Source organism: Urocitellus parryii, chromosome 6 (genome assembly GCF_045843805.1).
Source record: "Urocitellus parryii isolate mUroPar1 chromosome 6, mUroPar1.hap1, whole genome shotgun sequence".
NCBI lineage: Eukaryota > Metazoa > Chordata > Mammalia > Rodentia > Sciuridae > Urocitellus > Urocitellus parryii.
The window spans coordinates 120,098,520-120,111,112 of record NC_135536.1 but is presented as its reverse complement, the minus strand read 5'-3'; the positions used below and the strand labels follow the sequence as shown (position 1 = coordinate 120,111,112).

General features: G+C 51.2%; 1 protein-coding gene across 6 annotated transcripts in view; it reads left to right on the top strand.

Annotated features, from left to right (window-relative positions):
* Tmem266 (transmembrane protein 266) overlaps window positions 1-1,166 on the top strand; it is a 111,910-nt gene extending 110,744 nt beyond the window's left edge. For all 6 annotated transcript variants that reach the window (XM_026400558.2, XM_077800242.1, XM_077800241.1 and 3 more), the window contains one exon: window positions 8-1,166. In XM_026400558.2, coding sequence (XP_026256343.2) covers window positions 8-594 — 587 coding nt within the window. In that variant the 3' untranslated portion in view covers window positions 595-1,166. The remainder of the gene's footprint in view (window positions 1-7) is intronic.
* The last annotated feature ends 11,427 nt before the right edge of the window (window positions 1,167-12,593 follow it).

The window sequence follows — 12,593 nt, the reverse complement described above, 5'->3', positions numbered from 1 at the left end:
CTTGCAGACAGTGGGGTCCCAGAACCAGCTGTGTGTGTGGTCACCACGGCGGCCATCGACATCCACCAGCCCAACATCTCCTCAGACCTCTTCTCAGTTGATGTGCCCCTGAAGCTCGGTGGCAACGGCACCTGCGCCAGTGCCACCTCGGAGGGTGCCACCCACAGCTCCATCACCTGGGCCCAGAGTGACAGCAGCCAGACCCTGGGCTCCTCCACAGACTGCAGCACCGCCCGAGAAGAGCCATCCTCTGAGCCCGGCCCCTCTTCCCTGCCACTGCCGCCCCCACCCCAGCCGCAGATGGCAGAGGCCACGGTGCGGGACCTGCTGTCCTCCCTGTCAGAGGACCCCTGCCCGTCCCAGAGGGCCTTGGACCCAGCCCCCCTGGCCCGGCCCAGCCCAGCCGGCTCGGCCCACGCCAGCCCTGAGCTGGAGCACAGGGTAAGTCTGTTCAACCAGAAGAACCAGGAGGGCTTCACTGTCTTTCAGATCAAGCCTGTCATCCACTTCCAGCCCACCGCCGCCGTGCTGGAGGAGAAGTTCAGATCTTTGGAATCCAAAGAGCAAAAGTTGCACAGGGTCCCTGAGGCCTAGAGCCTGCAAGTTCACTGGGGGAGGAGGGGAGACAGCCATCTTGAAGCTCTCTCGGGAACCCGGAGGCCACCGAAGGCCACACAGGGGCCCAGGATCCTGCCTGGCCTCCCTCAGGGTGCTGCCTGCCTCCCGGGAGGTGACGCCAGACCAGGAGGCCACGTGCCTCAGACCTCAAAGCCCAGAGCTGGCGCCTCCTCACGCCCTGCTCAGGGGAGGGTGGTGCTCATGGCTGGGGTTTTGTTTTTGTTTATGGTTTGTTTGTTTTTTTAACCATTTTTACAAAAACCAGCCTGTGGCCCAGTTTCAGCAGGGTAGAGTACGGGGGCCAGCTCAGCCTCTTCCGTTGCCTTCGTTCCTGATGCCCACCCTGGACCCTTGGGAACAGCACTGTGAGCAGGGGCTGCAGCCCCACCCCAAGCCGTCTTTTCCAGGAATCCTGGGTGGAGCGACACAGACCACCATCTGAGCCTATTTCATTTGTCCTCATTCCTCATTCCGGCATGAGCATTTCTGAGTTCTTCAAGACAAATCTAGTTTTCACCTTCACACAATGTGACGGACAGATCTGGAGGGTGGGGGGCTGGGGAGGGGGCACAGCCATTTTCCGACCTTGGCTTTAATAATAAAAACCAGCTGCACTGAGACTCCCAGTTGGCGAGGTTTTCCTTCGGCTGTTAGCCCAGGTGGAGCATGTGGAGCGGCCCCCGGGGGGCCAGGTTGGTCTGGTGCAAGCCCACCCTGGTAGTGCCAGCTCCTCTCTGGAAGCCCTGCTGGTTATGTGACCTCAGGCTAGTCCCCTCCCCTCCACCTGCCACAGTGGACCTCAACATTCTGCCTTCCTCACTCGTGACTCCCATACCAAGTCCCTGACTCAGGGACCCTATAGAGACCTCAAACTCAGCGGGTCCAAACTTACCCACAGGGTTCCCAGCCAGGTACGGTCATCTGGCTGGTCACAAATGTACATGGCGTCCATTGGCTCCCTCCTCATCCCCTACGAGCAGTCTTGAATCCTGGCCATTCTACTTTCCAAATTATCTGTCCTCAGCCCCATCATAGCCTCACTAAGGCTCAGATCCGCACGGGGCTGGGTGGTGTAGGCTTCCCATTGACCCTCCCCCATATCATCCTCCCAGGAGGCTCAGCCTCATCTTCCCTGTGTAAAGGCCCACATTGGTTTTGTGTTTATGATCATCATGTTTTCTTTATGTGCAGCAGGTAGGAACTTATTTTTTAAGGACTCCTATTTCAGCCAGAGAGCTCAAGTGTGGCTCACAGCTGTTTGTGAGCTGGCCCAGGCCTCCTCTCCAATCCATTCCCTCTCCCCTGCACTTTGGGGGTCAGGTGTCCTCCTGGATTCCGCGGCCCCTGGGACTCACCCTGACACTACAGTAATCCCATGGCGTGGTCAGCGTCAGCCCTGCCTCCCTCCCAGGCTGTTCCTCAAGAGCCTGGCTCAGGCCTGAGTCCTGTTGGCAGTCCAGGACCCTGAAAAAGGACACAGAGTCTATCAGGAAGATGGCAGAATTGCTGGGCACGGTGGTGCAGGCCTGTAATCCCAGTAGCTCAGGAGGCTGAGGCAGGAGGATTGTGAGTTCAAAGCCAGCCTCAGCAAAAGTGAGGTACTAAGCAACTCAGTGGGATCCTGTCTCTAATAAAATACAAAATAGGGCTGGGGATGTGGCTCAGTGGTCAAGTTCCCCTGAGTTCAAACACCAGTACCCCCCCCCCCAAAAAAAGAAAGATGGCAGAATTAAAAGCAAGGGAAATTACCTTGTGCTGGAAAAGAGCATCCTCCTGATTCTTGGAGAGATCAGCAGTTGTCAAAAAAAGTGTTAAAGTAGGGTGGTGGCACAGTAATTCTGTACTTGGGAGGCTAAGGCTGAAGGAGAACAAGTTTGAGGCCAGTCTGGGCAACTTAGTGAGATCTTGTCTCAAAATAAATTTATTTATTTATTTGGTACCAGGGGTGCTAAACCACTGATCCATATCCCCAGCCCTTTCTTTTTTATATTTTATTTAGAGACAGGATATTGCTGGGTTGCTTAGAGCCTCAATAAGCTGCTGAGGCTGGCTTTGAACTTGTGATCCTCCTGCCTCAGCCTCTTGAGTCACTGGGATTATAGGCATGCGCTACCGTGCCTGGTTCAAAAGGGCTGGGCTTGCATCTCAGTGTTACAGTGCTTGCTTAGCCCGTGTGAGGCTGTGGGCCCTATCTCCAGCACTGTACACTAAAAAAGGTATTAATGTGGCAGCATCCAACCAACCCACTCTCAAGATGTCACCAGAAGATCTGCCACAGGGAGGCTTTCAAAGCAAAGGACAAGAGTAGCTGTTGTGAGCAGCTTGGGTCACCAGCAGCTAGTTACAGAGTGGAAGGAACTTCAGGCCCGTGCCCATGTCTACAACCCTGTGAGGCAGGTATTACAGCCCCATTTTACAGATGAAGAACCCGAGGCTCAGAGAGGTTGAAGAAACTTCCTGAGGGTCAAACAGTAGTCAAGATGCACTGAAATGGGAACCCAAATCTGCCTGGCACTGTGCAAGACACTGGGGCTCCCAGAGCTTAGAGCTTTTAGAAGCTCAGAGGTCATTCTTGTCTTTTGCCACGTGATGAACCAGAGGGCATCACATGATTTGTAATCTGCAGGACAGGAGCAGGGGCCCGTTGACCAACAGCCGCCCTCCTAGCCAGGCCCAGCTTGCTGAGCTGTGACACCTTCTTTGCCAAATTCCCTTTGCTTCAGCTCTTGAGCCAGAGCTACTCCAACATGTCACAGTACGCTGAGTCCAGGCCAGAGGGGCACAGCAAGCCGCAGCCACTGGCCAGCACTCACCTCTGCTGTGGACTTCTACTCCAGGGAAGAACCACAGGAAAGGGAGAAAGCAGCATCATCTCTGTCCCTGGTCTTCGTCTACTCCCATGGCAGCTCTAGGGCCACGTAAAGTCAACAGGGAATGCTCTGGCAGGGTTTTGCCTCACAGCAACTTGTGAACGCCCCAAGAAATCAGTGTGTGTGTGTGTGTGTGTGTGTGTGTGTGTGTGTGTGGTGTATGCGCACACTTGTGCTCTGGGGATTGAACCCAGGGATGCTTTAACTACTAAGTTACACCCCCAGCCCTTTTTATTTTTTTATTTTGAGACAGTGTCTCACTACGTTGTTTACAGCTTCACTAAGTTGCTGAGGGTGGCCTCAAAATTGAGATCCTCCTCCTTTGTCCTCCCAAGTCACTGGGATTACAGGAGTGTGCCACTGTGCCTGGAAAGAGATCAGCTGTGGCCTTCACATGGTGTTAGAGCTGCCACAGGAATATACAGACCAGGGACAGGTGGCCCCTGCCTCCCCAACATCCACACGTCACAGCGTAAGAGGTGCAGGCAGAAGAAGCTGCTCACCTTTCTGTGGATGTCTGAAAACCTCATAGTGACGGAAACTTTTAAAGGGGGATTTTAAAAGAATAAGAATACCAGAATTAGCTTTTTTATTTTTGTGATTTATGAAAGTGATTTTCATGCAGTAGTTTAAACACTGAGATGTAAAATTGACCCACTTCCAGAAAATGTGAACAGGGAATTTTGAATTACCTCCCTGACTTAGAGTCAGGCGTCAAACCATTGAAAACAAACAGGAATGGCAGGGGGACGGGGCAGGACAGCACTGCGGCAGGGGAGCAGCTGGGGGTCGGGAGGGCTGCCTGGGCTCCAGAGAAGTCTGTGCAGGAAGAGGAGATGTGTGCAGGGAGGGAAGGAGCCCTGTGAGGGACACCCTGGGGAGAGCGGGTGGGACAGGAGAGCCTCAAGGTCAGGCTGGGTTGAACTTTATCTTTAGAGAAAGAACTGCCAGCAGAGGAGTGACCAGGGTGACCAGGGAGGGGCCAGAGCAGGGGCAGGGTCTAGAGAGATCACAGGGTTCACAGGAGCTTCACAGGGGCAGGAGGATGAAGGCCACGGGCAGCTGGGACATCAGAGAGACCGGACTGGTCATGGCACCCTCTGGATGGGGAGTGAGGGGAAGGGAAGTGGCAGAGGGAGGAGAAGCCACCAAGGCCAGTCTGCAGTGTCTCAGACGGAAAGCATGCCACTCTTTCCTCTGCTGTGTTGGTTTTTTGTTTTTTTGTTTTTGTTTTTGGTGGCACTGGGAATCGACCCAGACTCTGGTTACGCAATGCTCTAATGCTGAGCTGCAGCTCTAGCCCCAGCCTCCAGGGCAGTTCTTTCTACAAACTTACCTACCCTCCTTCCTGGCGGAGGGTGGGGGCCAGGCCTGTCTTATCCCGTCCCTCTGCAGGTCCTGGGGTGGGTCCTGAGGGCCTGGAGTGCACGAGATGGAGGTAAAAGCTGAGGCTTTCACAGCTCCCCCGAGGGCTGTAGCCCAGAGTTACGGCCTGTGGCAGCTGGGGGCTGGAGGAGATGGGCCCGAGCACTCCCTGGGAGGCTTGCTGCCCTGGAAATGGCTTCTCTGCTCATCCACCCTTTCAGAGAGTCCAGCCTGGGGACCCCGGGGAGCTGTCTGGAGCTCTCCCAGAAGGGAAGAGGGCCTGGGTACCAATTGCTGTCTCCTGCAGGGAACAGAAGGCTGGTAACAATAATGGCTCCCATTAACTCATTCCCATGGTGACGGGTGTTCTTCATGGTCTCCCCTCCTCATCAGAGAGGGTGATATTTTCCCTGCTTTGCAAGGAAGTAAACTGAGGCACCACCGAATGATTAAGCAATTTGCCCATGTACACACAGCTAACTAGTCATTGTAGGAATTAAACCCAGGTCTCTCTGGGTGAGGGGCCATGCTGGATGTGGTCAATCAAACCTGGTGCCATCAGGAAAGCCAGAGATAAAAATCAGGACTCCAGCTCTGTAACCCTGCAGCCACCTCCAGAACCAGCCCCCAGGCTCAGCCTTGCCACTGGCACCTCAAGAGCTAGACCCATGACCAGGGTGCCACCCGACATGCTAAACCTGGGAGCAAGGACAGTAAGGCTCAGAGCCATAGTTCAGGTGGCAGCCCCAGGGAGCTGGCTGGAGGCACACAGCCTTGGCCCAAAGTCCACCCAGGATGGGGAGCTGTAGGCCTTTGTTAAAGGGAACAACTTAGCCCTCCCCGGCTGTGGGCCAGGCCTCCAACCCAAAGCTTGGTTTTTCAGGTCAAGTCATACAGACCAGGGGATTGAAAGAAGCTGCTCACAGACCCTGTGTGGTTTGAAGCTAGTGGCCTGGAATTCTCTTTGTTTTGGAGGGTGCTGGTTCCATCCACCCGACCTGCGTCAGGAACTCCTTCTCAAGCTCCCCCAGGGCAGCGTCTGACTGCAGCCACTGTCAGCAGACCAAGGCTCCTGTCCTGTTGCCATTTGCTGGTCTCTAAAGAGTTAAGGCCCTCCGTTCCCGGAACTGTTGAGAACCCCAGTGAGAGAGAACCAAACCCTCAATACGTTGTACCCACCCAACACTTGTGTAGGTTTGCTTAACAAAGACACCCCAAAATTCTAGGGGCTGAACAAGTCAAACCGAATTTTGAATGGACATCTCAGGGTTGGAGAGAAGTCTGGTCCCCTGCCTCCCACCCAATCAGGTGCTTACCCAGGGTGTGCCACAGCCTGGCACCTGCATTCTTAGCCCAGCCCCCTTTCTGCCTTGCTCTGTGGCTCCAAGCAAGTCCGTGGAGCTGCTTCTTCCCTCTGCACAACAGGAATAATAACTCCTGTGCACCCGCCCCTGAGAGGGTGGCTGGGATGACTAATGACATAATGGAAGGGAAAGCCCTCTGAGAACGTTTCAAGGGAGACACGAACCGAAGGCATCCTTATAAATAATAGATGCCCGGGGTGCTTTCCTGCCAGTGCACATTCAGCACTTCTGGGGCAGATGCCCAGGAGATGTGCGGTTATTTCATTTGTTGCCACTGATAGTTTGGTATGGGGAGGACGGTAGTGGGAGGGATATGTGCCCTGCCCCTTCCAGAACGGCAGGCCCTGAGCTCATCCCACCATACACTCCCATTTGTTCCCCTGTAAACAGTACCTTGAAGTCACCCAGAGCCAGGCAAGAGAGCACGATTGTTCCCCACACAGGAGGCCCATTACCTGCCTTCATCTCCCTTTTCCAATACTGGCCGAAACCTACAAATCCCCCATATTAACCAACGTGTAGAAAATCATAACTATTCTGAAGTTTTTTCTCTACTGCTAAAAAGTTTGGTATTATCTCCTGGTGAATATTTAATTTAATTATCGAAAGAAAATGATGGAACATTTGCTGCTAATTTATGGCAAGCTACCAAAGAGACAGCACTGACATAATTTTATGCAGAGCCCCAGGCTGCAGCACAGGGGAGTAGGCTGCCTATTCATCCTGAAACAAGCAAATGAAATTGACTACCCCGGAGATCAATCAAGTCATTAAACACTGTGATGAATGTGGCAGAATTCTTCAGTGCCTGAGATTTACAGGGCACCTTTCACCGAGCACTCCAGGAGCCTCCGCAACATCAATTTAGACCCCATAACTAGGAGGACTCACTTCCACCTTCACTGCTTAAAGAAGGGGCGGGGGCCATGTGAGGTGGCCCACACCCGTAATCCTAGCTGCTCTGGAGGCTGAGACAGGAGGATTCCAAGTCTGAGGCCAGCCTGGGCAACTGAGCAGGTCCTTCCCTGTATACCCCAGTTACATACTGGGGGTGTAGCTAGTAGTAGAGCACTTGTCTATCATCGAGAAGGCCCTGAGTTCAATCCCCAGTATGGGCCATACTCAGCGCCCCAAGAGGGAGCCAACATCAGGCCTGGACCCACAATGCAGTGCAAAGACAGCTACTTCCTGAGTAAGGAGTGGCTCAGAATGGAGAGGGTCAAAGTAGAAGGGGACTCGGAACGAGGGTCCAACACCTGCACTTCCCAGAGAAAGAACTTGAGTTGGTCATGCTTTTAGGAACTTCTGTGCTTTGCCATGCTGGGCCTTCTGCCTGGGATGCATTTTCATCTGGTTGATTTTGACAGCCATTCTGGCTGTGGCTATGCTGCTACACCTTGGTCCCTAAACTTCAGCCCACCCCAGCTCAGCTGGAATAGGAAGTCGTCTGTGCTTCCATAGAGGACTCAGGATGTGGCATGTGGTTGGCAGCAGATTTATCAGGTGCTGTAAGCTATACAGGCTTTAGTTCCCTGTCTGCCAGGTGGGAATCAACACTACACATTGTTAAAGCCATGATATTAAATGAGAGCTTTATATAAAGGGCTGAGCACAGCATCTTGGGCATAAAAAGCTCTAAAAAATGATTATTATTCCCTCCATCCACCCAGGCTGTATGAGATCTGCCTGCACATTCACAAGTTAAGGCTTAAAGATTACCTAGTTCAAGTCACCATTTCACACATGAAGAGAATGAAACCTGAAAAGAGACGGAAGGAGGCCAGGGTGCCTCTGAGGCAGTACAAGAGGCAGGATGAGAACCCAAGTGTCCTGGTGACCAGCTCAAGGCTCCCATGAAGCCCCACACTGGGAAAGGATCATGAGCTCACAGAGAGCCCTCAGAAGGGAGCAGCAACCTGCCTTGATCCACATGACCCGTTATGGGTGGTGAAGGAGGTGAAGCCGGGGCCGGGCAGCCTCCAAGGACCTCTTCTCACACTGCAGATGCCACACAAGTGCGTGCCAGTAAATCCTAAGTCCACCACTGCTCCTTGCTTCTAGTGACAAGCTTGCTGCTTTGAGGCAATGCACACCAAACAGTGGAGCCCTGGAGAAGCTGGGGTGTGGAGAGACAGCCAGGGATGGGGAAAAGGCCAAATCCCCCAGAGCTGGAGACCAGTGGGGGCCCACAGCTCCTCCAGCACCTCTGGTCATTACCCCTTAGGCCCACTTCTTCATCTACAGAGTAGGGGTGGTGACACTTTGGAGATCTTTTTTTTTTTTTTTTTTTTTAATAAAGGCACATAATATACCCAACACATAGGGAATTCCTAGTAAGTAACATTTGCTAAAAATTTTGGTTTGTTCCAATTCTACTACCTGCTCCGTGCCCTGAAGAAAACTGCTTCCTTGCCTCAGTACCTGATCTGAATATTTCCTCTTCTCCACCCACCACTGGGATTCCAGTCATAAAAGTGCTTTGTACACTAAGGATTATCTGGAAGTCTTTTTCATTTGGGCTCCCTGCAAAAATTAAAGAACCCGAGGGCCACATGAAATTGAAGCAGTGTATCATCCTCTGTGGACTTTTCACAAGGTTATCAGCCAAGCCTCTGGCTACCAAATCCATCTGTGACCATCAATAGGGTTCTCTAGGTTCCCCAGGTTCTTCAACCCACCTTTCCATAGACCACAACAAAACCTCTAGTCAAAGTCAGTGTGAAAAGCAGCCAAGCCGACCATCCCTTTCAGAGGGAGAACATAAAGTGCATTTATGGCTGGGCTTCCAGCCTCCAGCCCAGCCCAGACACACCCATGCTCTAGAGGGAGAGCCCTGCTCTCTGTAAACCTCACCCACAACGCTGGACCCACTTCCACGGGTTCCAGAGGCCCATCTGTAGCCCAAGAGGTTTTAGTCAAACCCATTCAGGACATAAGCTAAAGGATTCCTGCGAGAGCCTCCTAGGTGTGCCTCTACCTTCTCCTCCTTCACCATTGTCCTGAGTATACCACCGGGGTAGGTACTCCTCTAGATGAGTCCACCAGGTGACCAGCACACTGGTTTCATTAAAGAGGTTTGTGGCATAAAAGTTAACTAGTGAGATCAAAATAAAACACACAGACTCAATTACCTTTTTCTATGACCAGGTCCGAGACAGCTCTCACCTCTCTGGCTCACACCTCGAACCACCCGGTAGGGCAGCAAGGCTTACTCAGGGCTAGCAGGAGAGAGAGAGAGAGAGCACGCCAGGGAGTGGCCTTTTATTGGGGAACAAGAAATTCAGGGGAGAATTCCATCCAATGAAGGTCGAGGGGGGCAGCATTCGAAGGTCAGGGTCAGTGATTGGCCTCAGGGTCAGTGGTCAGTCACACCCCCACACGGACAGGCTCTCGAAAGTTCCGACACAGTTTGGCCAGAGCGCCTCACACCCAATCCGGGAGGTGCCCAATCACGTGCGAGAATGGCTTCCCACAGATGAGGTTAAGGGCCTTCTCAAAAACTGTCAATGGCTCCCTATTGCCAGGGAGTGCTTCTTAAGACTTGCTCAGGTGGCAAGGCCTCAGAAAGCTTGCAGCTCTTTGTGGAACACTCACTATACTGACATATTTAACTCTGCCATGCAAACAAGGATCTAGCAGAAGGTATTTTTAAGTATTCCACAAAGTCACCCATATGTCCATAAGACAAAACAAGAGCTGTGAAGGGCCAGGGCCTGCTGACCTTTGTTAATATCAGCTGCCCTTTGTCCATTCACTTTGTGATCTGCTCACACTCCAAAGGAGACAAGGGGTAGCAGAGTTTAAAATTATGCAAGACTTAAGATGGGTACATTTTGATGAACTTTTCTTAAAAATCAGGGAAAGATGTCTGTGGTATGACTTTCGTTTTACCATCACTGGTCCTGCTTCTGAAATGCAGTGTACCTTGAGGACAAAATCTGAGAAACACTGATCTATGAGGAAAAATGCCTCCTCAGCCTGTCAGTCAATGTCCTCTACAAACTGGTCTCAACCATCACTCCCAACCAACACCCGATTGCCACATTTCTGCCCTTCACTGCCTTGAGTACCATGTGAGCGCTCAGTTAAGTTTCCACTTCTACTCACTCCCCTGCATTCTTCCATCCATGAGGAAGGGCCATGCCCACCCACAAAGGGAGCGCTCTCTGTATGTACTGTTCACACCGAGGACCTGCAGGAACGGACAGTTTGATTTCCAATAAAACAGAGAAAAAGTGCCTCAAATTGCACCTTCTGGGATATATGAATTTCAATAATTTGCTCCCCCCCATGACTGACTTTAAAAAAACAACAACTTTATTTTGATTATCTATTTTTATGTGGTGCTGAGGATCTAACCCAGTGCCTCAAACATGCTAGGAACATGCTAGCCAAGCACTTACCACTGAGCTACAACCACAGCCCCCCATGACTGACTTTTTAAATTTTTCTTAATTGTCAATTGATCTTTTATTTTATTTACTTATTTATATGTGGTGCTGAGGATTGAACTCAGGGCTTCACACATGCCAGGCAGGCACTCTACCACTGAGCCACAAGCCCAGCCCCCCATGACTGACTTTTGAAGATACAATCTAACTGGGCACTGAGAAAACTTTCAAGTTGCATGAAATCCTGCTGGTGAGACCATCCCAGAACACTGTCTCTCCTTTTCTACCAGGGTCCCAAATGTACTCCGCACACTTGGCAGAAAGCACTGGTGCTCTTTACCTGAGGTTACCATGCAGCAAGTCTCCCTGTCCCTTGAGAGGAGGTGAGGGAGAATCACACCCTAACAAAATCACCACAATGGAGCCAGACTTCCTGGTTCACATTCTGGGTCATTTTTAGGCTGTCTGAATTTGGGTGAGTTATATAATCTCTCTGAGCCCCAGCTTCCTCATCTGTAAAACAGAGTAGTCATAGCATCTAACTTATACAGTGCTACTGAGGATGAAGGAGCAGCACATGTGTGAAGAGCCAGAACAGCACCTGGCACATGGCAACCATTACAAAGCTTTGTAGTGCATGGTGATGTTTCAGTTAGTGACAGATGGCATGTATGACAGGGTATCATAAGATTACAACAGAGCCGAAAAATCCCTATCACATGCGATACCACAGTACAACATGCTACTCATGTGTTTGGGTGATGCTGGTGGAAAGAAATCTATTGTGCTGCACAGTATAAAAGCTACACATGTGGTGACATACACTAGGTGTGTGCTAGGCTAGGGCATCTAGGTGTGTGAGTGCACGCTAGCAGAGTCACACAAAGATGAATCAACACCACCTTTCTCAGAACTTACCCCTTCATTAGGTGACACGACTGTTCTTAATGCTCTGATGATGATAATGAACTGTATGCAGTAAATGCTGGTTCACTGAACAGCTGCTTGGGGCTGGGCTGGACAGGGCAGCCATGACAACAGTGAGCAACAGGGAGAGGGACCGAGCAGCTCAACTTGCAGGCATGGAACCAGCCAAAGGCACCGCCCAGGATGCTCCTCCCTGAGCCAGCACACCTTCTACTGGGGCTGCTTCTTAACTGTCATGTTTCCCATCTCTCCTGCTCCCTGATGACAGTTCTCTTTATTCTATTTGCCAGTCAACTCCTGGTCTTTCTATGACTTCATATAGCTGTCCACGTTTTTCTGCAGACCTGGCCAAAGGCTCACCTGCCCCTGTCCTTATACCTGCACTCCACTAGCTTGTAGCCCCTGCCACACCAGGTTTGGGCTGTGCCCCAGGGCAGCAGAGAGTGCCAGAGGTGACCACACAGGCTGGTTCCCGGGCCTGGCTGCTTTCTCAAGAGCGCGAAGGAGGCCACCAGGAGCGCAGAGGAAAGAGCAAAGCATTCTCTGAGCAGGATTTTAAACATTTATAATAATATCAAACTATCTGTTTGCATAAGAGGTCATGCTTTCAAAGCAGCCCCTCCTCCACTTGTCCTCCTTTACAGACATAAGTCATAAAAACTGAAAAAATCTTAAAATGAATTGGAAAATTAAATTTATCTTAAGCCGACTAAATACTTAAATCTGACCTTGTTGAATGTATTTTCAACAAGGTCAGATTTAAGTCAGGTCTGCTTTTGTCACATTAGCAATGGTTTCTGAAGACTGGGATGTGTTTAGGGTAATATTCCTGCTTTGTAGCCAGCTTTTAAACTCTGGGTTTACCAACCTCATTCCCTTCTCCTATGAGATACGTCCTTCCATAATTACATTATATTGATCAGGCTGGTGGGAACTTTCATGTTTAGAATCTGCCTGAAACAAAGCACTCCACGAACAAGACAGGTGAAGGAAAAATGGTAAGTGGACTTTCACTCCCTTTCTTCTCTTTCTTTAAGAAGTTGCACATGTCTCTGATA